Source organism: Mastigoproctus giganteus, chromosome 6, assembly GCF_048544385.1.
Source record: "Mastigoproctus giganteus isolate SK-2022 chromosome 6, ASM4854438v1, whole genome shotgun sequence".
In the NCBI taxonomy this organism is placed as follows: domain Eukaryota; kingdom Metazoa; phylum Arthropoda; class Arachnida; order Uropygi; family Thelyphonidae; genus Mastigoproctus; species Mastigoproctus giganteus.
In genome coordinates this window covers 58418244-58443889 of record NC_143580.1, presented here as the reverse complement: position 1 = coordinate 58443889, position 25646 = coordinate 58418244, and the positions used below count along the sequence as shown (strand labels likewise).

Below are 25646 nucleotides of genomic sequence, written 5' to 3'. Positions count from 1 at the left end.
CAATTACTCTTGCTTAACGGGGAAATACAAAGTAGCTCAATAAAAAAATGAAGAAACAAACTTTGATTATGAGTTATTTTTCGCCAAGCAACCCATGTTCTTGATATGTTTTTGAAAGGTTTGTTTAAAATGTCTAATAAATATGTACAGTATTACATTTAATAAATTGTTTCTTATTTTCATTTCATGCCTTATGCTTGTATTTTTCTATGTACTCTCTACGTTTGTCTATGTACATAGTCATATTATGTAGGTAAATACACATAATACGTACAGATAAAATTTTAGACTAATTTTTGTTATATATTTCATACTTTGGAACGGAAACCTTTTATTACTATGGGCGCCATAACTCAGTATTCGCGTTTTCAGTATTCGCAGAATTTCTCAGGAACGTAACCCCCGCGAATAGCGGGGGTTTACTGTATATCTAGAAGAATCTATGGAAAACGCATAGTATATATATATATATACACTATGCGTTATATACTTCTGTATATACACACAGAAGGAAAATATATATACAAAATTAAAATATACATGTCTTATCGTTGCACATCCATGTCTTATGTCGTGGATATGCAACGATAAGACGCAATAAAACATGTCTTATCATTGCATACCCACAATTATGTGTATGCAATGATAAGATGTATATTTTACTTTTGTATATATTTTCCTTCTGTGTACAGGAACTCCCTGACTTATGTAATACTTGACTAATGCAAATTCGACTTTACGTGTTTTTGCTGGCCAGTGCAAACTGAAAAAAATATGGAAACATATTTTGCATCTGTAGGGATAAATGGAGGTATTGTGAAAATATAACAATGTGAACCCAATAACATTTTATTTATTTATTTATTTTTTTTTTTTTTGTAATTTGTTCCAAGTCCTTGGAAGTTGAAAATTTCGCTATATTACTATGCTATTTATCTCTCTAAAAGGTCATATTTATAATGGAAATTTCACTACACTTTTTATCATTATCATATATTCCTGTTATAAGAATCAATTTTGAATGCCTTTGTGATATTTTTCTAAAGCACGTTTCTGGAGATCACGACCAAAAAATAACAAAACCAATTTGCACTTTCTGGTTTACTGGGCTTTTCTGTTAGTGCAATCTATTATAAATGGGTAGTAAACTCAATCTTACTGCATTGTGATAATCCTGATAACTGGAATTCTGTGGGTTTTTACATTATGGTATTATGGTGAAATGAGTTCCCTTCACTAAAATCTTCAATCATATAAAAAGCATAAATAAATTTTCAGAATTTTTTCTTCATTCCTATTTATGTATTACAATGATGAAGGGAAAGGGACCAATGGAAAGTACAGGTGTGGCAGTGCCAGGAAATTAAACAAAATTGATTTATAAATGAAGATGAAAATGATTAAGAAGTATGAAGCAGGCCAAAGTTTGTCTTCTACTGCGAGGGATTAGGTCTCGCTGCTTCAAGAGTGAATACTATTTTAAAGGACAGTGTGCATATAAAAGAACATGTCAAAGGATCAACGCGAACAATTATTAATAATTTGGATGGAAAATTAGATTCAGAAGCAAGTGCCACTGAGTCCAATGGCCATTCAAGAAAAAGCAAGAAGTATTTATAGGTGGTTTAATAGGTTCAAGCATCACGCTAGATTCCAAAACTTTAAAGTATGCGGTGAAATCACCAGTGCTGATTCTGCAGCTGCAGAGAAATTTTGTGATGTGTTGGTAAAAATTATTGATGAAGGCGGCTATTCAATGCAGCAAATTTTTAACATTGATGAGACTGCTCTGTAATGGAAAAAAACAGGCCAGACTGAACATACATTGCCAAATAGGAAAACACAATACTAGGTTTTAAGGCTTCAAAAGATAGGCGCACACTCTTGTTTGGGGCTAATGCAGCGGGAGATCACAGATTAATACCACTGCTTGTGGAACATTCTGGAAATCCTTGTGCATTTAAGGACATCTATAAAGCCACCCTTCTCGTGCATTTCCGATTGAACCAGGGAGCATGGATAGCAATATCTCTCTTTGAGGATTGGTTTAAATGCTGCTTCATTCCAGAGGTTGAAAAATATTGTAAAGATAATGACATTCCTTTCAAGATTTTTCTTCTATTAGATAACGCTTTATCAGATAATTATTGCACTGCTTCTACTGAAATGCAATTGAGCAGGAGCCTGGAAAGCAAGGCAATGGGGATTTCCAGGACTGCTTAGAGTCATAGAGAAACAAGTAAATACATGGTCTGTGTTAGGGTAACTAAGAGTAGAAACAGGTGCATGTATACTTGCATGTACACTAATGCTAGGAGTATAATTAATAAATTTGATAAGCTTGAAGTGCTAGTCAAGACATCAAAGGCAGATATTGTTGGAATATCAGAGACGTGGTGTCACACAGACATAAGAAGTGCAGAATTGGAATTTGGGGAGTACAATGTGTACAGAAAAGATTGACAGGACAGTAAGGGAGGAGGGGTTAAGCTGTTAGTTAAGAAACACATAAAATCTAAGGAAGTGCACATCCAATTGATGTTGGTGGACAATGTAATGTATCCAGTTATATTAAAGGAGGCAGCAAAGGAAGTAAGCAAACCTTTAGCCATAATTATGAGAGATTCCTTGTACTCAGGGGAGGTACCCATGGACTGGAAATGTGCAAATGTGATCCCAATATACAAAGGAGGATCAAAGGGGGAGACAGGTAATTACAGACCTGTTAGTTTAACTTCTGTTCCAGGGAAATTAATTGAGGCACTGGTTAAAGAAACATTGCAGGATCATCTAGACAAGACTTCAGTTATAGCTCGGCCACAGCATGGGTTTGTTAAGGTCTGACCAACTTGATTGGATATTATGATGTGGTCACAATGGAACTGGATGCAAAAAATAATTTTGATATTATATACAGGCATACCTCGATTAACGAATAGGATGCGTTCCACGAAATTACTTCGTTAAGCGAAACTTCGTTTTCAGAGGTAAAAATACTATGGCCAGAATAGGGATACGTTCCTACGTAAAGAAAATGAAAAGCTTTTTTTCGAACAAAGAAAAGTTTTATTAAATAAACAGTCAACTTACATACAAAGTGAAATCACATTTTAAAATATGAGGTTAAAGTTGATTGTTTATGCTTTTTTTCTCTTTCATTTAACAATTGCCTATACGGAGTTATTGCATTTAACACTGATCGCTTAACTATAACACTTCTTCCTAAGTCAGGATCATTTTCACTAAAAAAATTTAAAACGTTTTCAAGATCATTTAAGCACCTTTTTAAATCTTTGGTTGTTAATACTTTTTCGGTAGGTACTTCTTTAACTTCGCCTTCATTATCTTTGTCTTCGTTGCTAACAAGGCTTTCTAAATCTTCCACTGAAAAACCATCATCTTCTGCATTCAATAAATTTCTAACATCCTCTTCATCGACATTTTCGAAACCTATTTGATTGAGCCATCTGGATAACTTCATTTCTAATTCTTGGATGTTATTTTCTTCTTCTAGTACAACTTCTGGCCATATTTTGCGCCAAACTCCATTTAAGCATTTCTTAGTGACTTCTTTCCAAGAACTATCAATGCTTTCTATTGCCTTTTTAATGGTGTAGTTTTTCCAAAACGTTTTAACTGTCATTTCCTCTTTATCCTCTAGTTCAGTTAAATTGCTTAAAGTTCGACGCAGATAATAAGCTTTAAATGATGCTATTACTCCCTGATCCAATGGTTGAATCAGGGAAGTTGTGTTTGCTGGAAGAAACACAACTTTGACAGGAATGCATGTGTCCAACGTGTTAAGATCAGTAGGATGTCCCGGAGCATTGTCTAACAACAAAAGAGCTTTTTCTTCAAAGTTGTTTTTTTGACAATATTTGTTTATATTTCAGGTGATTAAACAAAAATGGAATATTTTTTTATGTTAAATGGGGCTTGAAATTGCGGACTTCGTTATATCGAGGCTTCGTTATCAGAGGTAACGTTAACCGAGGTATGCCTGTACTTAGATTTTAGGAAAGGTTTTGGTACTGTTGCACTTGGAAGCCTACTGTACAAATTGGGGCAGTATGGCATTAAGGCCAAGTTGCTGCAATGGATAAAAGGATGGTTGAGTAGGAGAAGACAGAGTGGTAATCAGTGGACACTGCACTTTATGGACTAATGTTATTAGTGGAGTTCCCCAGGTTTCAGTGTTGGGTCCATTGTTGTTTTCTGTATTCATTAATGATATTAATGATGGTATATCAGGATTAATGTCCAAGTTTGCAGACGATACAAAGGTCGGCAGGGTTGTTAATGACAGTACACTACTGCAACAGGATCTATAAAAGTTAAGCATGGCAAAAGAAGTTTAACATTGACAAATGTAAAATACTGCATATGGGAAGCAGTAACCTCAGAGTAATGTATCAACTGTGTGGTACTACACTGACAGTGGTAGAGAGTGAAAAGGATTTGGGGGATGGTGCAGACAGATATGAAGTTTTCTGAGCAGTGCAGACGGTCTGCAAGAGTAGTTCATACTCTCTTGTCAATGATATACAGGAATTTTTCTAGCAGGGATAAGGAGGTGATTATCCCCTTGTATAAGGCAATGGTCAGGCCACACCTTGAATACTGTATACGAGTCTATAGGGCTCATTTTAAGAAGGATGTAGAGCTGTTGGAATGAGTACAGAGAAGGGCAACAAGATTAGTGAATGGAACAAAGGGTTGCTCTTACAAAGAAAGGCTTAAGTTTTGCAAATTACAATGTCTGAAGACTAGGCACCTGAGAGGTGATCTAATTGAGGTGTATAAAGCCTTGAATGGTTTGAGCATGCTCAATGCTAATGGGATTCTTACTCTTGCTCAGAATAATCACCTGAGAGGGCATAAATTCAAATTGAGGAAAGACAGTTGTAGGATAGATGTGCAGAAGTTTGCCTTTAACCAGCGGGTGGCTGATTGCTGGAACAAACTTCCAACTGTCATTGTAGAAGTTGATAGCTTTAACAGATTCAAGACAGAACTAGACAAACATTTGGAGCAAGTGGATGGGTGAAATGAGAAGGGTGTGTGTGTGTGTGTGTGTGTGTGTGTGTGTGTGTGTGTGTGTGTGTGTGTGTGTGTTGGCTGATGCTATATAAGCTTGTTTTCTTGCATCACATACCCTTAATGCTAATTCTTCTAGACATCCTACGCATCTAAATCATTTCAATTGGAACGTGAAGAGTCATATTTCTACCACCAAACACGACTTCACTCATCCAACCTGAATGAGTGAGTGATCAGGGTGTTATTTCAAATTTAAAAGCATACTATTTATGCACAACATTTGCTCTGGCATTATCTGCAGTAGACAGTGAGAAAAATTTACATTGAGACATTTGGAAATCTTACAATATTTACCATGCCATTTTAAACATTAATTAGCATTAGCATTAGTTGAGGCATATGATGCAAGAAAGCAAGCTTATACAGCATCAGCCAAAAAAAAAAAAAAAAAAAACCCTTCCCATTTCACCCATCCAGTCACTCCAAATGTTTGTCTAGTTCAGCCTTAAATTTATTTAAGCTATCAACTTCCACAACAACAGATGGAAGTCTGTTTCAGCAATCAACTACCCACTGGCTAAAGGCAAACTTCCGCACATCTATTCTTTAACTGTCTTTCCTAAATTTGAATCTATGCCCCTCAGGTTCTTAATCTGAGCAAGAGGAAATATCTGCTCAGCATTGAACCTGCTCAAACCATTCAAGGCCTTATACACCTCAATCAGGTCACTTCGCAGGTGCCTAGTCTTCAGACACTAATTTGCAAAACTTAAGCCTTTCTTCGTAAGAGCAACCCTTTGTTCCTCTCAGCAATCTTGTTGGCCTTCTCTGTACTCATTCTAGCAACTCTAGATCCTTCCTAAAATGAGGCCTCCAGACCTGTACACAGTACTCAAGGTGTGGCCTGACCATTGCCTTATACAAAGGGACAATCACCTCCTTGTCTCTGCTAGCAAAATTCCTATATATCATTGACAAAACTCCGTGATAAGGCCTGGGCAGAAATTACCAAAAGTTGTTTAAATGGTGCATGGAAGAAAATATGCCCACGGCACATAAAAGGCTTCGAAGGATTTGAAAAAGACGAATCATATGAAGAGGTTACAGATAAGATTGTTTTTTTTTTTTTTTTTTTTTGATTTGGTAGTTGTTGGCGCATCGGCTTCTGTGGCCATATTGCACCTCCCAAGGTTTTTGCAGTACTTTGATCCAAGCCCAAGGCGGGAATCGAACCCGCGACCTTTGGGTTGCCGGGCAGGTACTTTACCCACTCGGCTAGCCCAGTCGGCCAGATAAGATTGTAAAGGTTGCAGAGCTCCTTCAGTTGGAGGTTAAAGCCAAAGACATGGAGGAGTTAATAGAGGAAAAGAGTAGGAATTATCTAACAAAGAACTTATTGACTTGCAAGCAGCAATAGTAAAATGCTGACGAAGCTCAAGATGAACTAAATGAGGAGCCGAGATGCTTCATCACTAGAGAGAGATGGCAATGGCGAGGTTTGAGAAGATGGATCCTGATAGCGAACAATTCTTAAAAGTTAACAGAGAGGTGAATTATATGCTTGCTTGCTACAAAGAAATCTACGATGAAAAGAAAAAAATCCACCGTCCACTCATCCATTAATATATTCTTTTGTTAGGTTGAGCGGCCGACCCCTTCTAAATCTCCACAGCGGCATACTTACCAGCTGAAGACGTCGATTCTAGCAACAATGCTCGAGAGGTAAAACTTACTGACGTTATGTCTGTCTCCTCTCTTTTTTTTAAAAATTATAAAATTTAAAAATTTTATAATTTTTAAATTTTTTAAATTGTAATTTTTCCTGCGCATGAGATAAAAAATTGAATAAATACAATAAATAATTCTATTCACATGTTAATTGAAAATTTCTTTTTTGATTCAATCAATTCAGCCAGCACAGTTGCGAGTACTGCACAAGCATGGGGGAAATTCCAACTTACGTAGGGTTCTGTGGAATGCAACCTTTACGTTAATCGGGAGTGGCTGTATATATACTAAGCATTTTCCATAGATTCATCTAGGTATATTGTAATATGATTATAATACTATAACCTTCCTAACAATATATAAACATATACAACACATTATGGACAAGCAGTGTTCCCTGGTGCAATAGCTCCAGTGATGAAGGAGATTTATTGCTACTCACATATTTCCTTCAGTAGGAAAAGAAAATAGGTTAACAAATGTAATTCAAAGGACCAGTTACATGGCGAATTTCAGAACTTAATACCCAATATTAGCGAAAGTGATACGTTTAGAGAGCATTTCAGGTTAAATCCCAAACAATTTGATGAGGTGTTACCGTTTATTGAAGATGCATCAAGAAACTTGATACAAATTAACATCACATTTAAGGTCAGTTAATGCTTCAAAAAATCCTTTCATTTATAAAATATTATGTAATATCCATAGAACGATATTCATTTTCATAATCTTCAAACTACTAATTATTTTCATTCAAGTAAAATTACATTTAAGTTAGTGTCTTAATTTTTCATATTAGTAATAATAAACAAGGAGTCATTCTCATCCTCCACCTTCGTGGTTATGTCAGAAAGGCCTCTTTTAACATCATTCTATAAACAATGAGAACGTAGTTTGAAGTCTCGACGTGAGAATGAGAAGTTCCGAGATGCTCACGATTGACATGTTAAGGGATAAGAAAGGAAGGGGACTTACAGAAGAAATTGGAGGGCTCGTGATATTGAACCCTTCATACAGCTGTCTCTTCCCCACACGCTGAACACACCCAGTTTTTTTTCACCCAATGTTTACTCTTTCTCATTTCAAGGTGAGGTACATTTGCTCACACAGTAAATACCACTAGAGATACTGCAATCCACTCATTACGACCATCTGACAGAAAGGAGTAGAAAGCTTCTGTTAAACCCATGAGAAATGCAAAGCTTATGCATGCAAAGATACAGTTACGTGAGACCCTGAGCCTTGGATGTAGGGAATTCCTCCGAATAGGTCCTATTGTGTAGTAGAAAATCATGTGAGAATTCTCTCTCTCTCTCTGTCTCTCTCAGTGCAATACTTCCACTGTACTTTTCAACTTTCAGAAACATCGACAATTACAAGCACTGTATTTCATATAGGTACATTACCTTTGGATTATTCGTTTGAAAACAGAAAGGAGATAAACCGTTAATCATAAAGGAATTCTTCCTAAAGTATTAAATTTTGTGGTGTTATCTCAATATTTTGCATTTATCGCGAGTGTTATTGTTTCAGATGAAGATAAGTTTTTCAACTGTATCTTATTCCCCAGAGAATCACTTTCTTAAGCATTCAGTGTAAGGTAAGTGAATTTTATTAATTTATGCTGTGATTTTTATTTCATTCTTTATTAATTCAAGATAAGAAATTTGTTGTGTCATAATTACGAGTTATTCCTAAGGGTAAAATCAATTTCATGTTCTGGTCTCCTCCTTTGGCCATTAATTGGTTAAATTGCTCAAATGCATATTTCAACTAAAGTAAAGCTGTCATCAGTGGTGATTCACCCATTGAAAGGTTTCTAAAGACTATTTTATGGATAGTTAAATAAATGACTACCTGGTGTTTGATGAATGTATGAAAGACAAAAGGATTTTGCTGAGAAATCAAATTCAATACTTTGCTGCAAAGTAAGTGGCTGTGAGTCAGTACGTGCCTATGAGAGATACATTCCTTGCACGAAATTCAAACATTTCCAACTTTATTACAGCGATATATTTTACCCTAAAATCAAAAATCAAGTTTTGGAGGAATTTTCTAAGAAAAAACCGAGATCTGCGATTGTGAATGAATATACTAGTAAAAATCTATTGCTAACACATAATGAAATGTTTTCCAATACCCGCACAAGCTGAAGATGAAGATCCAGACCTTCCCAATTGCTGGAATATGAAGCAGGTTGAGGAATTTAGGAAGAAATACGATGGTTTGGTTTTGCAACAAGAAACTGGGTTGTGATCAGTGTGCAAAATTTTACTCCGTAAACATAATGTGGTCACAAAGGAACTGGATGCAGGAAATAACTTTGATATCATATATTTGGATCTTAGAAAGCCTTCTGATACTGTTGTGCATGGAAGACTGCTGAACAAATTGGAGCAGTGTGGCACTGGAGGCAAATTGCTGCTATGGATAAAGGGATGGTTGAATGGGAGAAGACAGAGTGGTAATCAATGGACACTGCTCATTGCGGACTAATGTTATTAGTGGAGTCCCTCAGGGTTCAGTGTTGGGTCCATTGTTGTTTTCTGTATTTATAAATGATATTGATGATGGTATATCAAGCTTAATGTCCAAGTTTGCAGACAATACAAAGGTTTGCAGTGTTGTTAAGGCACTACTGACGCTATGCTGCTGCAACAGGATCTAGAAAAGTTGAGCAGATGGGCTGAGAGGTGACAAATGAAGTTTAACATTGACAAATATAAAATACTACATATGGGAAGCAGTAACCCCAGAGTAACGTATCGACTCTGTGGTACTACACTGACAGTAGGTAGAGTACGAAAAGGACCTGGGGTAATTGTGCAGGCAGATATGAAGTTTTCTGAACAGTGCAGACGGTCTGCAAGAGTAGCTCATGGTGTCTTGTCAATGATATACAGGAATTTTTCTAGCAGGGGGATAAGGAGGTGATTATCCCCTTGTATAAAGCAATGGTCAGGTCACACCTTGAGTACTGTATACAGGTCTGGAGGACTCATTTTAAGAGGATGTAGAGCTGTTGGAACGAGTACAGAGAAGGGCAACAAGATTAGTGAGTGGAACAAAGGGTTGCTCTTACGAAGAAAGGCTTAAGTTTTGCAAATTACAAAGTGTCTCGAGACTACGCACCTGCAAGGTGATCTGATAGAGGTGTATAAAGCCTTGAATGGTTTGAGCATGCTCAATGTTGATGGGATTCTTCCTCATGCTCAGAATAATCACCTGAGAGGGCATAAATTCAAATTGAGTAAAAACAGATGTAGGATATATGTGCGAAGTTTGCCTTTAGCCAGCGGGTAGTTGGTTGGTGGAACAGACTTCCATCCTTTGTTGTGGAAGTGATAGCCTAAATAAATTTAAGGCTGAGCTGGACAGGTATTTGGAACAAATGGAGGAGTGAAATGGGAACGGTTTTTTGTTTTTGGATGATGCTGCATAAGCTTGCTTTCTTGCATCATATGCCTCTACTAATGAAGGGAATTCATGTATTGAAGGAATGGAAAAGTTGTAGTATTGAGGCATCAGGAAAAACTAAAGCCATCCAGCAAGCATCTCTCCCAAAAAATGATGAATAAACACTTTTCATCAAAGGCACACTGTGTATGTGTAGAACTACTGATAGGACGTACAAATGATTTAATTAGCAAATGTGTGGATAAAATGAACAAAAAATATATCAGCAGTACATGTAGAGTCTTCAATACAGTTTACTCCATAGCAAAAAGAAGTAGGCCATTTTCTGATATAGAAGATGAGATTGAACTGTAAGTAAAAAATGGGTTGGATATGGGAATAGAACTCCATTCTCAGAAACTACTGTTAAAATAGTTGATCATATTGCAAGAAAAATTGAAAAGGAAATATTTACTAAAATAATCGAAAAAAAATTAAAAATTTGTGTCATCACTGACAAAGCTTCAACCATATCTAATAAACCGGTGATCAAAAATTTAATCAAAGTTGGAAATTCTAATTTATTTTGATTTGGTTGAGATGAAAGCACAGGATGCTGAGACTATACACCAAATTTTGTTAAAAAGTTTGAATGACGTTGGATATTTGTGAAATAACCTGATTGCATTCTGTTCTAATGGTGCAAGTGTAATGTTTGGTTGCAAATCAGGGGTGAGCACCAGACTTGCAAAAGATTTTCCTGATGTCATCATTTGGCATTGTTTAAATCATTGCCTGCAACTAGTCTTAGACGATTCTATCACCGAAATAAAACAGGTGAATCACTTCAAAATCTTCATAGATAAAACCTACACAATTTTTCACGAATCCAACAAAAATCAAATGGAACTTTTCAAAATTTCTGAAGAACTTGGACTAGAAATTACAAAGATTGGTAAAGTTTTTGGACCAAGATGGGCTACTTGTACCTTAAGAGCAACACTTGCTGTATGGCGCACTTATCCAGCTTGGTACAAATATTTTTCTTTAAGTAAACAATATTCAGGAATGGCCTCCGGTCTTTGCAACAGATTCTTCATAGATGATTTAGCATTGATGACAGATATATTGAAAGAAATTTCCTTACTTTCTAATGGGCTTCACAACAGAAATTTAAGTCTTACAAGAGCCAAAAAGTTAATAAAAAGATCCATTGGAGCATTTGAAATGCTCAAAGAAAGTTCTGGAAGCTTTGTGAAGAAAGTTGGTCCTATCATAACTTTTACGAGTATTGGCTTTGTTGAGAATCAAAACTATATCAGCCTTCCTCGTCAAAAACTACTGGAAACAATAACAGAAAATATGGAAGCCAGGTTGATGGACTGTGATAATTTAAAATCAAGAAATAATGCACAGAATAGAGATAATAAAATTCATGAAGTGGTAAGCTTACTAGAACCAGGCTGTTGGAATATCGATGAAATTGTTGTCCCTTGGAAGGCTGCCGAAGAAAAACTTTGTGAATTTCATAAACTTTTCCAACATGAAATCAACGTCAATGATTTCCACAACTATGTGGAAAGTTTTCTAAAAAACTGCCACAACCATGAAATTCCAAGTATGATAATACAAAAGGCAAAATATATTATCAATACAGTCGCTATTAGTTCTGCAGAGGCAGAAAGAGGTTTTTCTGGGATGAATATTATATATTCAGATAAAAGAAGCCACCAGTCCAGAATGCTGCAAATTTGATGACAATTAACCTGACTGGCCTTCCACTGGATTCTTGGGACCCCACTCCATCTGTTCAAACATGGCTAAGAGTTAACCACACAGCCGATGACAAGGGAGTGAAAGATGGAGGAAATAAACAGCATGATGATAATCTTTCAACTTGCAATTTGAAAGTACTTGAAGGAAAAATAAAATATTAATAAACTATGTTAGGTTTTTCTTTTTTACTTTGAAAAGGGGGAGTAAGGTGATAGAGAACCGGTTTTTAAAATTTTTGATTACCACCAATGTGTGTGTGTGTGTGCGCGCGCGCGTGTGTGTGCAGTGGCTCCCTAGCTTTACGATTGGTTCACTATATGATCAAATCACTTTACGATGGACTCTCCATAATAAAATACTGTTCTCTATACAATGTGTGGTAAGTGCCAGTCAATTGTGATCACGTTTGCAAATTGAATTTTTATTCTATTAAATGGCGATTCTAATAAGTGAAAATAGAAGGAATACTATCCACAGGCTATAAAAGTAAAGATCAGAAATTTACACTTTATTACATTACCAATTAACAAAATTAAGTGACAAGTGAAAATTGGAAGAATATTTTCCCAGGTTAGAAAAATGAAAATAAATTTAAGCTTATGTACATAGCTTAATTAATACTGTAATATGTACAGGCTGGCCTCGATTAATGCGATTAATTCATCCTACGAGCGCATCATGCAAAACGGAAACACATTAATTGAATATAATAATCAATAGGAAAAATTATAATTGGTCCTTGAACTTCTGGAATGTCCATAAAGAATTTTAAAAATACCTTTTAAATAACTTTTTAACTGTATACAATGTAAAATATAATGAAAATAGTTATGGAATTAATTAAATGTTTATTGGTTAAAACAGCGATTCCCAAACTGTGTGCTGCGGAATATTTTAAATTTTCGAGAGAGAAACAGCACTACTCAACATCTGTTGGACACCACGCGAACTATTAGCTCGAGGTAGGTCACAGTTTCAACATTTCTTATTAAGTTGTTTGGACCTAACTACTTAATAAACAGAACTGTTAGGTATTTCTTTTGGTCTGGGTGCACCGTGATAAAATTACTGAGACACTAAAGGCACCGTGAACCGAGAAAGTTTGGGAACCTCTGACATAAAATACACAATGAAGAAATGACTGTTGCAGAAATATTTGAACAGTGTTGACTTTCTCTTTTCATCAATCAATTTCCAATAGCCGACAATCTTGTCTGGGCCCTGGCGAAATAAATATCGCAGAGAACCTCAAACCTTTTGTTTGAAGTTCTCCGCAATACGAAAGATTTTATCTAGTTCTTTTACCATTATCTCCTTTGTGGTAGCATTTTCATCTGGCTTATTTAAAAATTTGAAATGCAAGTCTGCACTGACTTTATTAGCGGGAGACAAACAAGTAACACATCTTCTGATGGTTGATGGAACACACTACGGCTGGCAGCAGGCAAACATTTGTTTATTGCCCATTCGACGAGCAGTAAGCTTAATGCACGATTAAAATCGTTTTCAACTATTGCATTAAAAAAAAAAAAAAAAAAAAAGATCGCATTAATTTGCATCGTGTAAAGTGAAAAGTGGTATAATTTTTTCAAATAGCAGTAACTGAAAAATGCGTTAATCGAACTCACGTTATGTGAGGCCTGGCTGTACATACTAACTAATTGATATTTCTGTTCACTATCTTTTTTTTTTGTAAAATTTAAAACAGTAAAAAAAGATAAGCAATCAATTACAAAGAATGCAGCACACACAAATTGCAACTAACACGATACACACAAGTGAGATACGGAGTAACACGTTTACAAAGCTTAAAAAATAGGAATGAAGAGAAGATTTTGAAAATTTATTTGTTTTTTATGATTTAAGATTACATGGAAGGGGAAACACATTTCACCATAATAATGTAAAAACCCACAGAATTCCAGCTATCGGTATTATCACAAATGCAATAAGATCGAGTTTACTACCCATTTATAATAGATTGCCCAATAAACCAGAAACAGCAAATTGTTTTTATTGTTTTATGATAGTGACCTCCAGAAATGTGTTTCAGAAAAATATCGCAAAGACATTCACAGGATTGATTCTTAGAATCGAACATATGATAACGATGAAAGTGTAGTGTATTTTAATGATTTGAATTGGTTTTCTGAAATTAAAGTGGCTGATTCCACTAACCAGTAATCATGTTAACTGGTGCCTACTCATTTCACTTTACGATGGGATGGACTTATGATTGTCTCCGACCAGACCACATGGGTCCTTCCTCAGCCATTAGCAGCATTTGTAAACGTGTTGGCCACGTGTTTTGTTATTGCATCCTTTAGTTGAAGTGATTTTTTGTGCTGTGCTTTAATCAATATATTAGTTTTAATCAATATGTACAATTTCCATTATAAAAACCACCTTTTACAGAGATACATAACTTAGTTATATAGCAAAAAATTAACTTCTGAGGTCTTGGAATGAATTACCAAAAAACAATATGTCATTGGGTTCACATTATATTTTCACAATACGATGGTGTCTCTAGAATGGTTGTTTGTTGTTGTTTGTTTGTTATTTGGTTTTTAGGAGCATTAGCAACTAAGGCCATATTGCTCCGGGATATGCGGTGGTCATTCCCTGACCTTTCCGCATCCTCCGTATTTGGTGGTCACGGGCTCGAACCCCGGTCTAATCAAGAAGCGTGTGCTATGCACTGCTGCTCCTGCCCACCCGGCTACGGAGGCACCTCTCTAGAATGGATTAATATCATAAAGGTTATATATGTATATACTGTGGAAGTCCACAGTATATACATATATAACTATATTTCTGAAAAGAAAACCAACTACAGTAAAAGTCTGAACTGCTCAGGGACTGGGTTGACCCAGATTTTTGAATTTTCCGGATTCTCAGGCAGTACTTTTAAAATTCAAATTTAAGATGGAATAAAGAAGAGATGGCCAGGTAAATTTTGACAGTTTATTCATTAGCAAATAAGGCATGTTTCATTTATCAAAACGAGCAGTTTTAAAGAAAAATAAAGTCATCACCTAACAAAGATGTAAACAATTTTCACCACAAAAAAAAAAAAAAAAACAATGTGTGTAATGCTTGAAATTGTGTTTAAAAATAAACAATGTAAAAGAAAAATACAGTATATAAATGAAAGCAGAAGTTACATATTTTATATAAATTAATTATTTGTTTTAGTTTAGACTATGTGTATTTTAGTGCAATTGCATCATTTATACACAGCTAAATAAAAATAGCAAATTTGCAACAGCGGCATCGTTTAAGTTACATCTCATATTGTTAATATTTTTATCAATGCATCGTTTAAGTTACATCTCATATTGTTAATATGAGATGTAACTTAAACGATGCCGCTATTGCAAATTTGCTATCTTTATTTAGCTGTCTATAAATGATGCAATTTCACTAAAATTCACATAGTCTAATCTCTTTCACAGCTTGAGGCTTTAAGCCCTAATGCATTAGTTATTTTGGTTTGTTATTTGGATTTTAGGAGCATTAGCAACTAAGGCCATATTGCTGCGGGGATATGCGGTGGTCATTCCCTGACCTTTCCGCATCCTCCGTATTTGGTGGTCATGGGCTTGAACCCCAGTCTAATCAAGAAGCGTGTGCTACGCACTGCTGCTCCTGCCCACCTGGCTACGGAGGCGCCAACCTAATGCATTAGAGTCTTGTTTTAGTTTATCAACGAAACATTTTCATATAAAATACAAAGTTCAAAAAACAAACAAATATTTATTCTTTCTTTTCCACAATTTCTGTTACACTGCTTGTGGATGGAACACTTGCAGATTCTACTCTATCTGCTACACTGCTTGACGCTTCTTTGCTTTCTTTAAATACTTTCACATATATCTTGTTTACGACTTTGTAATTTCTTCGTAATAAAATTATTATGCACCATGTGCACATGCATGACATCCTGAAGACTGAAGCTATGATTCTGTTCCATAAATTTAATAACTGTTTCAATGGACTTTTCTGCAGTAGCCCAAGATATCTTTTCTTCTTCAACTTTGTCGTTTTCTTCACCAGATTCTTCTGAATAATTCTCCTCTATCTTATCAGGAGTTAATGCTTTGAATAATTTCTTGATCAGCAAAAGTCGCTGCAACTTCAACATCATCTTCAATGTGTATCAACTCTTCTATGAAATCAGCATTAAGTTTGCTTAGAGGGTTGTCTTCCGTACATAATTAATCAGTTCTTTCACCTCAGATGCCTTCAGCTTTATGTGAAATCCTTCAAAATCTTCATTTCGATCAGATTGTAGATCTGCAAACATCTCGTTTGGCCATAACTTTCACCACACTCTTAAAAGAGTTACAGGCTTTACTGCATTCCATGCAGTTGCGAGTGAAAATGTTACATCTTTGATTGTAAAACTGCACTGAAATTCTGAAAGGTTGACATTCTTATGCATCATTTTTGTCATAAAATCATTTTTATAGTGACATTTAAAGTTCCTAATGACTCCTTGATCCATGGGTTGAATTAATGGTGTTACGTTTGGTGGCAAGTAACATGCAAAAATATTTCTGCAATCAGACACTAATTTTGATTCATGCGAGTGGGCCCTACAGTTGTTGAGAAGTAGCAGGCTTCCCCAATTTTCTCAAGTTCTGATGAACTGATGGAACAAAATCAGGAACAAACCAATCGCAAAATATATCTTTGTCCATCCAAGCATTCTTTTGGGCTTTAATGGAATTAATGTCACAGGAAGTGCACAATTCCATTTAAAGCCCGTGGGTGCTAAAACTTACCAATCACCAAAAGCTTAATTTTATGCTGACCTGAAGCATTAGCACACATAAGAATGGTTACTCTTTCCTTATTAAGCTTAAACCCTGTTGCATTTTGTTCTTGGTTTCCAGCCAAAGTTTTTGTGGGCAAACACTTCCAGTAAACCGCTGTTTCATTGGCATTATAAATTTAATCGGCTGTAAGGTCATAGTCAGATACAATTTTTTCAAATGTTGTACTATATTCTGTTGCTGCTTGTGTATCAGCCGAATGTCTTTCTCCAGCAATATCTAACTGTCTAATACCATGATGAGCTTTGAAATTCCTAAGCCATCCATCTAAAATGTGCACTCTGATTCAATGTTCATTTGCTCCTTAAAAGACCTTGCTTTGGCAATAAGCATCAGCTCAGAAACTGCCATACCTTCCGATTGTTTTAGCAAAAACCATTCGTACAACACTTTATCGAGATTCTCTAATTTTGGCCGATGTAAAACTTTCTCTCAGAAATTTTATTGTAAGGCTCAGACGAGGCTGTGAATTCTAGAATTTTATTATTTGCCTTTTTTATATCGTAAATTGTAGACTTTCCGATGTTGTATGTTTCCATTAAAACAGTATTGCTCACACCACTTTCTAGTTTCTTAATTATTTCAAGTTTGTCATTCAATTTCAACATGTTCTTCTTTCTCTTCACACCATGAAGTTTATCTATTTTAGGAGCCATTATTGTGGACTTGTAAATACGTATGCTATATACGGTAAATGGAAAGAGTAGGACAAAAATTATAGCATTGCCACAGTTTGATTGCTCGTTTAAAAATGCCGACCACGAGTTCGCTTGTTGTCGCTGGGCATCTGTGGCACTTATGCATGCGTGTGCGCCGCGCGCGCGCGCGCACACACACACACACACACACACAAAAGTCTGCTAAATTTAAAAAGTTTGTGAGTTTTCGAAAATTCCAGATTCTTGGGTGGCCTGGATTTCTGGCATCTGGATTTTCGGACTTTTACTGTACTGTTTTTCTGCAGTATATTCAGTTTCAGAATAAATTTTTATAAAAAAAAAAAACAGGACTTATAAGAGCCTAATTACTGTAGATTCACAATTTTTCCCCTACCCTGCTTCAATTAAAAATACAATATAAAATATATCTTGATTATATCGCACATGAAATGTTTAATTTCACATGGAGTACAATCAAAAGCAAACATTGCCTCCATGGGAGGCAGAAATGGCAATTGTATGCCAACTGTGATATTTTCAGTTGCACGGTACATTTTTGTAAACAACAATGTAACATCCTTACTTAAACCATGAAATCATATTTAGAATATGCAAAAAAACTGTGAACAGCTTATAAACTGCACATAAAGTGACAACTGATTAAAGCTATCAATTCATTGGCTCCCACTGCTGTTGCAGGAGCTGATAATGTTCCCCAATTCGTTGTTAAGTGCCTGAGCCCCTTTATTATTCAACCACTGCTGCCTGTCTACAATGACATCTTGAAGACCCATTCCTTTCCAATTGAGTGAAACAGCTCTAGCATCAGGCCTATATCAAGATCTGTAATCCATCGCTAATTACAAACCTCCTTGCAACCACAAATGCCATATCAGCAGCATTTGAGAGCAATCACAAACTTGCCATAACATACTCAGATATAGAGGCTGTGTTTGATGCTGTGAATGTCTCTTCTCTTGTATGGCTTTTACAATCAGACTATCATCACATCAAGGGAGACATCTGCTCTCCTTGGCAAGAGGTTTTTACAACTTGACACTGGAGGAAGATGCTATTGGAGGACTGTTTACTGCTGGAGTTCCATAGGGTGGTATTCTTCCCAGATTGTGGTTCACAGAAATTATTGCCCCACTGGTGCAGAATAACCAAAAAAATCATCTCCTACGCAGATGACTAAGATTTTTACTCCAATTGGGCCTAGTCCCAACCGCATTGTGACCACTAACCACATTAAAAAGTCTTATGGAAATTGCATCCTTTCTACAGCACTTTGGCTTGACAATCAACCCCGGGAAGACCAAGATGATGATGTTATCTCAGAAGACCAATCCTTCTGTGATTGCAGCCAATTTTGATAACACCCAAATCCATGTTGTTACTATGCATTCTGACTTAGGTGTAATGTTCGACTCTAAATGCCGTTTTAATACTCAGCTGGATAAACTCGCTTCATGGGCATCGAGTCTTTGTTGGACAGCAAAACAAAATCTGTTGCACATTAAAGATACCGAAATTTTTAAGAAATACATCAGAACGATTATCTACCCACCATTACAGTATGCATTAGAAGTCTGGGCTTCAGCCACCCAACAACAAAAAAGCCTCCCATTTGCATCTGAAAAAAGCCTCCCATTTGCATCTCCCAATCTGCCACCACAGACAAGAACAACTGCATTAGCAAATGCCATTGGGGTTCCCCGTCTTTCCAAGTTAACTGATTCCCGGAAATTGGTCATCGCAGTGAAAATGGTTGCGAGACTCATCTCCAAGCCATCCATATGGGATACATGCTGTTGGAGAATCCCCCTCTCTACCTTGATTCGCATGTGATAAAAGCTATAACAAAGCAAGTGCTTTCCATACAGCAACAGTTGGAATAAGCCATTCTTTGTCTTTTTTTTTTTTTTTTTTTTGCATATGTTTGTTTATTTTCACTTTTGTGTCTTTGAGTTGTTAACCCCTGGCCTGTGTGACATGATAGGTATGTTGTAAATTCATGCTCTGTAAGCATCCTTTTCAGGTTGCAATAAAGTCTCTCTCTCTCTCTCTCGTTAGTTAGTCACTGCCTACAGTTAAATGTTCTCTGTAATTATTGTACTGTGAAATTTGTTCGCATTGTTCATAATCTGAAGGTGAAGATATCCAAGTAAAAAAGAAAGTTTTTTCTATAACAACATGCTGAAGTGTACTTCTATTCTTTCTTCAATTAAAATTTTATGCTGAGACTACTGTTTATTTTACATAGCTGCATAACATCATACTCCAAGAGATTTCAGCGAGCATCACCATTTAACTCTGGCATTAATATACCTTACAATTTGTCATTTGAAAGATGCATATAACACTTATACATTTCTGAAAAGAATTAATTTTTTAATGTTGACACATTTTATTCTTAAGCTTTAAATTGCAGCATGAAGCAGAGATCAGGTAGCGAAATAAGTTTCAATTGTGTTCAGTTATGCTAAACATAATTCGCCGAGGCATACATTACATTATCACCTTTTGACTCTCTAGATTTACACTACAATTTTAACAGTGCTACACAACAAACTGTAAAGAAAGCACTAAATGTAATGAAGTTACTGAAACCCATGAAACCAAAAGCCATGATTTTGATTCACTCTTGCTGGTGTAACATGTGTAGGTATAAGATTTCCATTATGTTGCTGAGCAGCTCCATGCTACCTAATGTGCTTAAATGTAAATTGGTTTCCCTATTGCCAATTTCTTATAGTGTATTTTGTTTTTCCCCAAAAATATTGCCACTGCATAATGGCGATGTTTTTGGGGAAATTTATATTATTATAATTTCCACAATTCTGATGTTACTAACAACTTGCCCTGGTTGGGAGCAATTATCCACACTACTCTATTATTTGCATTATCTGATAACATAAATTCCCTGCTGCCATTTTATAAGGAAAACTTATGCTTTATAAATAAACAAAAAAAATATGAATTACAAAATATAATTTTAATTGAAATATCCACTGATTTCTTTAGATTATGATTTTAAAAAAAATCAGCTTTATACTTCAAGATTAATCTGTCAATTTTCATTTGCTCTGTTAATAGCTTTTGTAATCCTCTATTTATTATATATATATATATATATATATTTTTTTATTTTTTTTTTTTTCCCCAAGTTAAAAGTTCAAAGTAATTCAATATAACTAGGATTTACTTCCTCAGTGACACCACTTTGAGTATGAACATTTAGCAGAAATGCAAAGCATGTACTGTTAATAATACAACAGTAACCATATATGAATCACTCTTTTTTTGTTAGTTGTTGTTGGCACATCGGCTTCTGTGGCCATAATGCACCTCCCAAGGTTTTTGCAGTACTTTGATCCAAGCCCGAGGCGGGATTCGAACCCGCGACCTTTGGGTTGCTAGGCAGGCTATGAATCACTCATTGATGACCATTGAATTAGTATTTTCATAAAAATTAGATTAATCTACTAGTGGGCATGCCAAAAAGGCTACATGAGCAAGCACACTGTTGCACTGCATAATGGCAATGTTTTTGGGGAAAGAAAATATTTCAAAATGGTGCACTTTATAATTGTGGTCCAACACTATAGGGGATAATAAAAACAAAATAATATCTTCAGTAGTAGCAGTCTTGTTATCCACAAGAAAATAATTCCTGACTACCTCATTTCTAACACACACACACACACACACACACCAAACTTTATTTTAAGCTAAAACTGTATGAGAAAATAGTATATGATGCATTTTTTTACAATACAGAGAGAGAGAGCTGATTAAAGTCATAAAAGCTGAAAGGTTGTATTATGAGGTGTTTGATTTCTTTTACAGCCATAATTCCCCAATTTAAAAAAAAATGATTCAGATCAAAATTTATGGTCATACTAAAGGGATATTAAAATTTTCACTGACATAATTCTAATAGATATTCTAATATATATATTTAATTTGCTGTTGTCGGCTGGGTTCAACAATGTGCCTACTGCAAAGTTAAGGAAATATAAGTTAAGGCAATTTTTTTTTTTTTTTTTTTTTTTTTTTACTGTGGCAAGCAACACATTAATTTGTAAAAACAGAATAATTTAAAATAAATATATATTTACAATCAGAATTGGTTTCAAAACATTTAAATAGAAGACTTTCTGACTGTATTTTATACATTTTATATCTTTAAATAATTCTACATATTTGTCACAGGTAATGTCATTAATGGTTACAATTAAAAAAAAATAAATAATAAAAAATTTCTAGAGTTCCTAAAGATTTTGTAACTGTTCGATTAATAACAAACTATAAAAGCAATACACTAGAAACAATTAAAGTAAAATGTAATTAAGTCATGAATCTGGTTTCTTTATAGTAATACTTTGTCTGTTGACTTCTTAATACCTATTCTATGTGGTGAATTTGCATTTTTTTTTTTTTTTTTCTCCAACTACTCTATTCTCATTTATTTTTAGTAACCTATTCTTAGTGAACATTTGAGAATTTCTTGTTAGTCTTATAAGGAATTGACAACTGCTTTAAAATGGAGCAGCTGTTTTCCTAAAGAAATAACCTGATTCTGTAGCATAGTTTAGGAAATAATGTTAAAATGGCTTTATCACCATCAGTCATTTTCAATACACCAAAAATATTCATCTCTAAATAACCAGCTTTTTTTTTTTTTTTTTTTTTTTTGTAAAAGTGACCTTCATTTGTTTACTTCTCCTTCTGACCATCCCCAAACTCAGGCATCTTTTTTTTTTAATCATTTTTCAGAGCCTTATTCAAGCTCATCAATACCTTCTCTCACTCACCTTTATATAATAGAGAAAGGCAACTTTCACTAGTACATTCATAGGTTGGGAGCAAAGGATGCACATGGACGGTGCATACTACAGTCATAAAAGCTATAATAATGATTTTTCGACCATTATTCTGTCAAATCCCTGAGGAGGCTGATGATTGAAGGTAGTAAAGGCAGCATCCAAAATAGCACCATCATCCACTAAAAAAAAAAAAAAAAATTACATAAACACAAAGAATTTAAATATTTAATTATATATACAGTGGAACTTCTCTATTACGAACTTCTATTTAACGAATTTCTCTATATTACGAATTTTTTCGCGAAACATTGCACCTTGAAACGAAATTACATGTAAAATTAACCCCATATAACGAAGTGTTAGTCTCTCTATAACGAATTTTTAAAAAAATTAGTAAAAGCATTTTTGAAGATTTTCAAGCATTTACTGCTAAACAGCCGCTCAAATATACTGCCTCCTTCCTTCAGAAATTGCACATTAGCATCTGGAATTAAATAATCATACTTTTAGTGAACACTTATGGCCATTGACACCCGTAGGGAGGGTTTTTGTTTCATTTTTGTTACAGTTATTAAACCAAATGGGTTTTCTTAAAAGTGGTCTTAAACTTTACAATAAATAGCGTAGATTTGTAAATTGATGTTGGCTCAGGGGAAAACGAAATTCGCTGCGGTAAACCTTTAGCATGCTGCGGCGGCAATACATAGAATGCTACCATAATCGGTTTTTAGTAACGCCTACTGAGTGACATTCGCTTCTCACCTCAACTGTACCGCGTGACCTTCTTGTCAATCATTATATGATATGTCCGTTCTCGTCTAACTGGACTCCCAGTAGATGGTTTTCATGATTTTTTTATTTTTATTTTAATTTCGTTTGGACATAAAGAATTTAATGCTAGCACTGGGTGGCTAGATAAATTTAAGAAGCGCCACAGAATTGTAGAAAAGGTTATTTGTGGAGAAAGTGTTAATGTAAGCGAAGAAGATTGCAACAGTTGGAGGAACAATACCAGAAGCTTTTGGAAGAATATTGAGCGTAAGGATGTTTCTAATGCTGACGAAATGGGTTTATTCTTTAAATGTTTACCGAATAGAACACTTGCTTTTAAGGATGATAAATGTTTTGGCGGAAAACAAAGCAAAGAAAGAATTACTGTGCTAGTTGGAGCAAATATGACAGGAAGTGAAAAATTAAGACTTTTGGTTGTCGGAATATCAAAAAACCCAAGATGTTTTAGAGGCACAAATTCTTTGGAAGTTGACTACACCTTTTAATAAAAAAGCATGGATGACAAGAAGTGATATTTTTGAAGAATGGATATTAAAACTAGACAAGCGTATAACAAAAGAAATCGTGTTGGTACCTGACAACTATCCGGCACATCCTGCCAAACTTAAAAGTGCGAAGTTGTTTTTACCACCAAACGTAACGTCAAAACTCCAGCCAATGGACCAAGGCATTATTAAAAATTTTAAATTTCATTATCGAAAGAGAATAATAATGAAGATTGTCAATGCGTTATCAGAAAATAGAAACTTGGAGGTTACAATTAATCTTAGAGATTGCATCTCTGAACTGGCAAAAGTTTAGACGAACGATGTCACCGAATATACTATTCAAATTTGTTTTTCGAAAGCGGGATTTGCATTGAATACAGAAGTCGAACAACAACTGGACGAACAAGATGAACTGCCCCTTTCACAACTGAAAAACTTTTGGACATTATTAGAATCGTCCGGAAACATCGAAAATGAAATAACACTGGATAGTTATGTTTATGTAGGTCACAGCAGAACATCCAAATGAAGATGAAATACTGCTGAACAGTGTTAGACGCGACCATGATCACGAAGAAATTGACGATGACGCATCAGAACAACCCGTAGAAAAGCCAACTCGCGAAGAAATGATTAACACTTGATTAACGGTTCGTATGGGTCTACAGTTTTGTGAAAATGTTCCTGATAATGTTTTTAATGCTCTGAACAAATGTGAGGTTTTCTTTGAGAATCAGACAATTTTTTAATTGTACTGTGCAAACGAAAATTACAGATTTTTTTTAATTTGTGATATTTACCGGCGAAAATTGTGTAAACGTAATTTAAATAAGTATGTTTTTGAAATAAAATACATTAAAAATAAATGTAGATTCGTTTTCATTCTCTAATTAGATAACAATTTCTAATAAAAAAAGAATTTCTCTGTATAACGAAATTTCTCTATAACGAATTTTTTCGCCGGATTTATCGAATTCGTTGTAGGGAAGTTCGACTGTATATATATTTAAAATCAGTGTGTGTACGCATGCACACACACACACACACACACACACCCATTATAATGTTCCTGCTTATAGCACTCTCTCACTTTTAATGTCTCATGGTCTACCATGCATTTTTCAATGCCTATAACATTCCTGTTTTAAACAATCATGTGCAGGTTTTTGACTTGTATATTAACTATTGCTTTATAAAAAAAAACATATTCCACTTATAATGCTTTATTGGTTATAGTGCTCTTTGTGGTCCCAATGAAAGCACTATAATAGGAGTTTACTGTGTGGGTGCATGTGTGCACATACACACACAAAGATATATATATATTTGTGTTCATTTAAAAATGCCTTAAATAAAAGTTGCAGTGTTCAGTACACGGGTTGTCAAGCCTAGAAGATGCTAGAAAAGTAAGAAAGAAATAAAAAAAGAAAAGAAATAAAAAGGATACAGAATACAAAAATTTATTCTAATACATAAATGAAAAGGAAAGTATAGGTTATAATTAATTTGCTTAAATTAAATATAAATTAATGGTCAGACTTGTATTAATGCACAGTGAGGGTCAAGATTTAAGTAAAACCAAAATATAGAACAGTAACAGTCAATTTTGTAATTTTTGTTATAAAAATTGCAAAAAAGGTTTTGCATGGTCTAAAAAGGATGGGGATGTAATACTACAAAGAATTAAATGGGATAGATTATCATAGACATCTTCAAGGGAATACTATTATTGTAATTTATCCAGGCCACAGTGTTCTGTACTGCCATACTGATGTAGGAAATGTTAGAAAGTACAGGAAAGGGTAAAATGAACCAGCAAAGGTAAAAGGCAAAAATAAAGGTAACTGCACACTATAAAGGTAACTATAAACTATAAATTGCAAGCTATATACATATTCTTTTTAATATAAATGGTTAAAATATCAAATTTATGTTAACTGAATTTAAAATTTAATCCACCATACAATATGTTTCTCGTTACCTTTTTTGGATATTTGCCCATATCCTCATGTCTTTCAAACATGAGGATATGGACAAATATGTTTTTGGAATACAGTATTATCAATCTTTAGTATAAAATCTACATACAATCAG

General features: G+C 34.9%; 1 protein-coding gene and 1 pseudogene across 2 annotated transcripts in view; one reads left to right on the top strand and one right to left on the bottom strand.

The window, feature by feature from the left end:
* The window catches only part of LOC150084319 (SPRY domain-containing protein 7), a 129143-nt gene that overhangs the window by 26490 nt on the left and 77007 nt on the right, over nt 1–25646 (bottom strand). For both annotated transcript variants that reach the window (XM_090375166.1, XM_090375167.1), the window contains exon 5: nt 22261–22451. In XM_090375166.1, the coding sequence (XP_090231292.1) occupies nt 22354–22451 (98 nt within the window). In that variant the 3' untranslated portion in view covers nt 22261–22353. The remainder of the gene's footprint in view (nt 1–22260; nt 22452–25646) is intronic.
* On the top strand, nt 10876–11919 carry LOC150084320 (E3 SUMO-protein ligase KIAA1586 pseudogene; annotated as a pseudogene).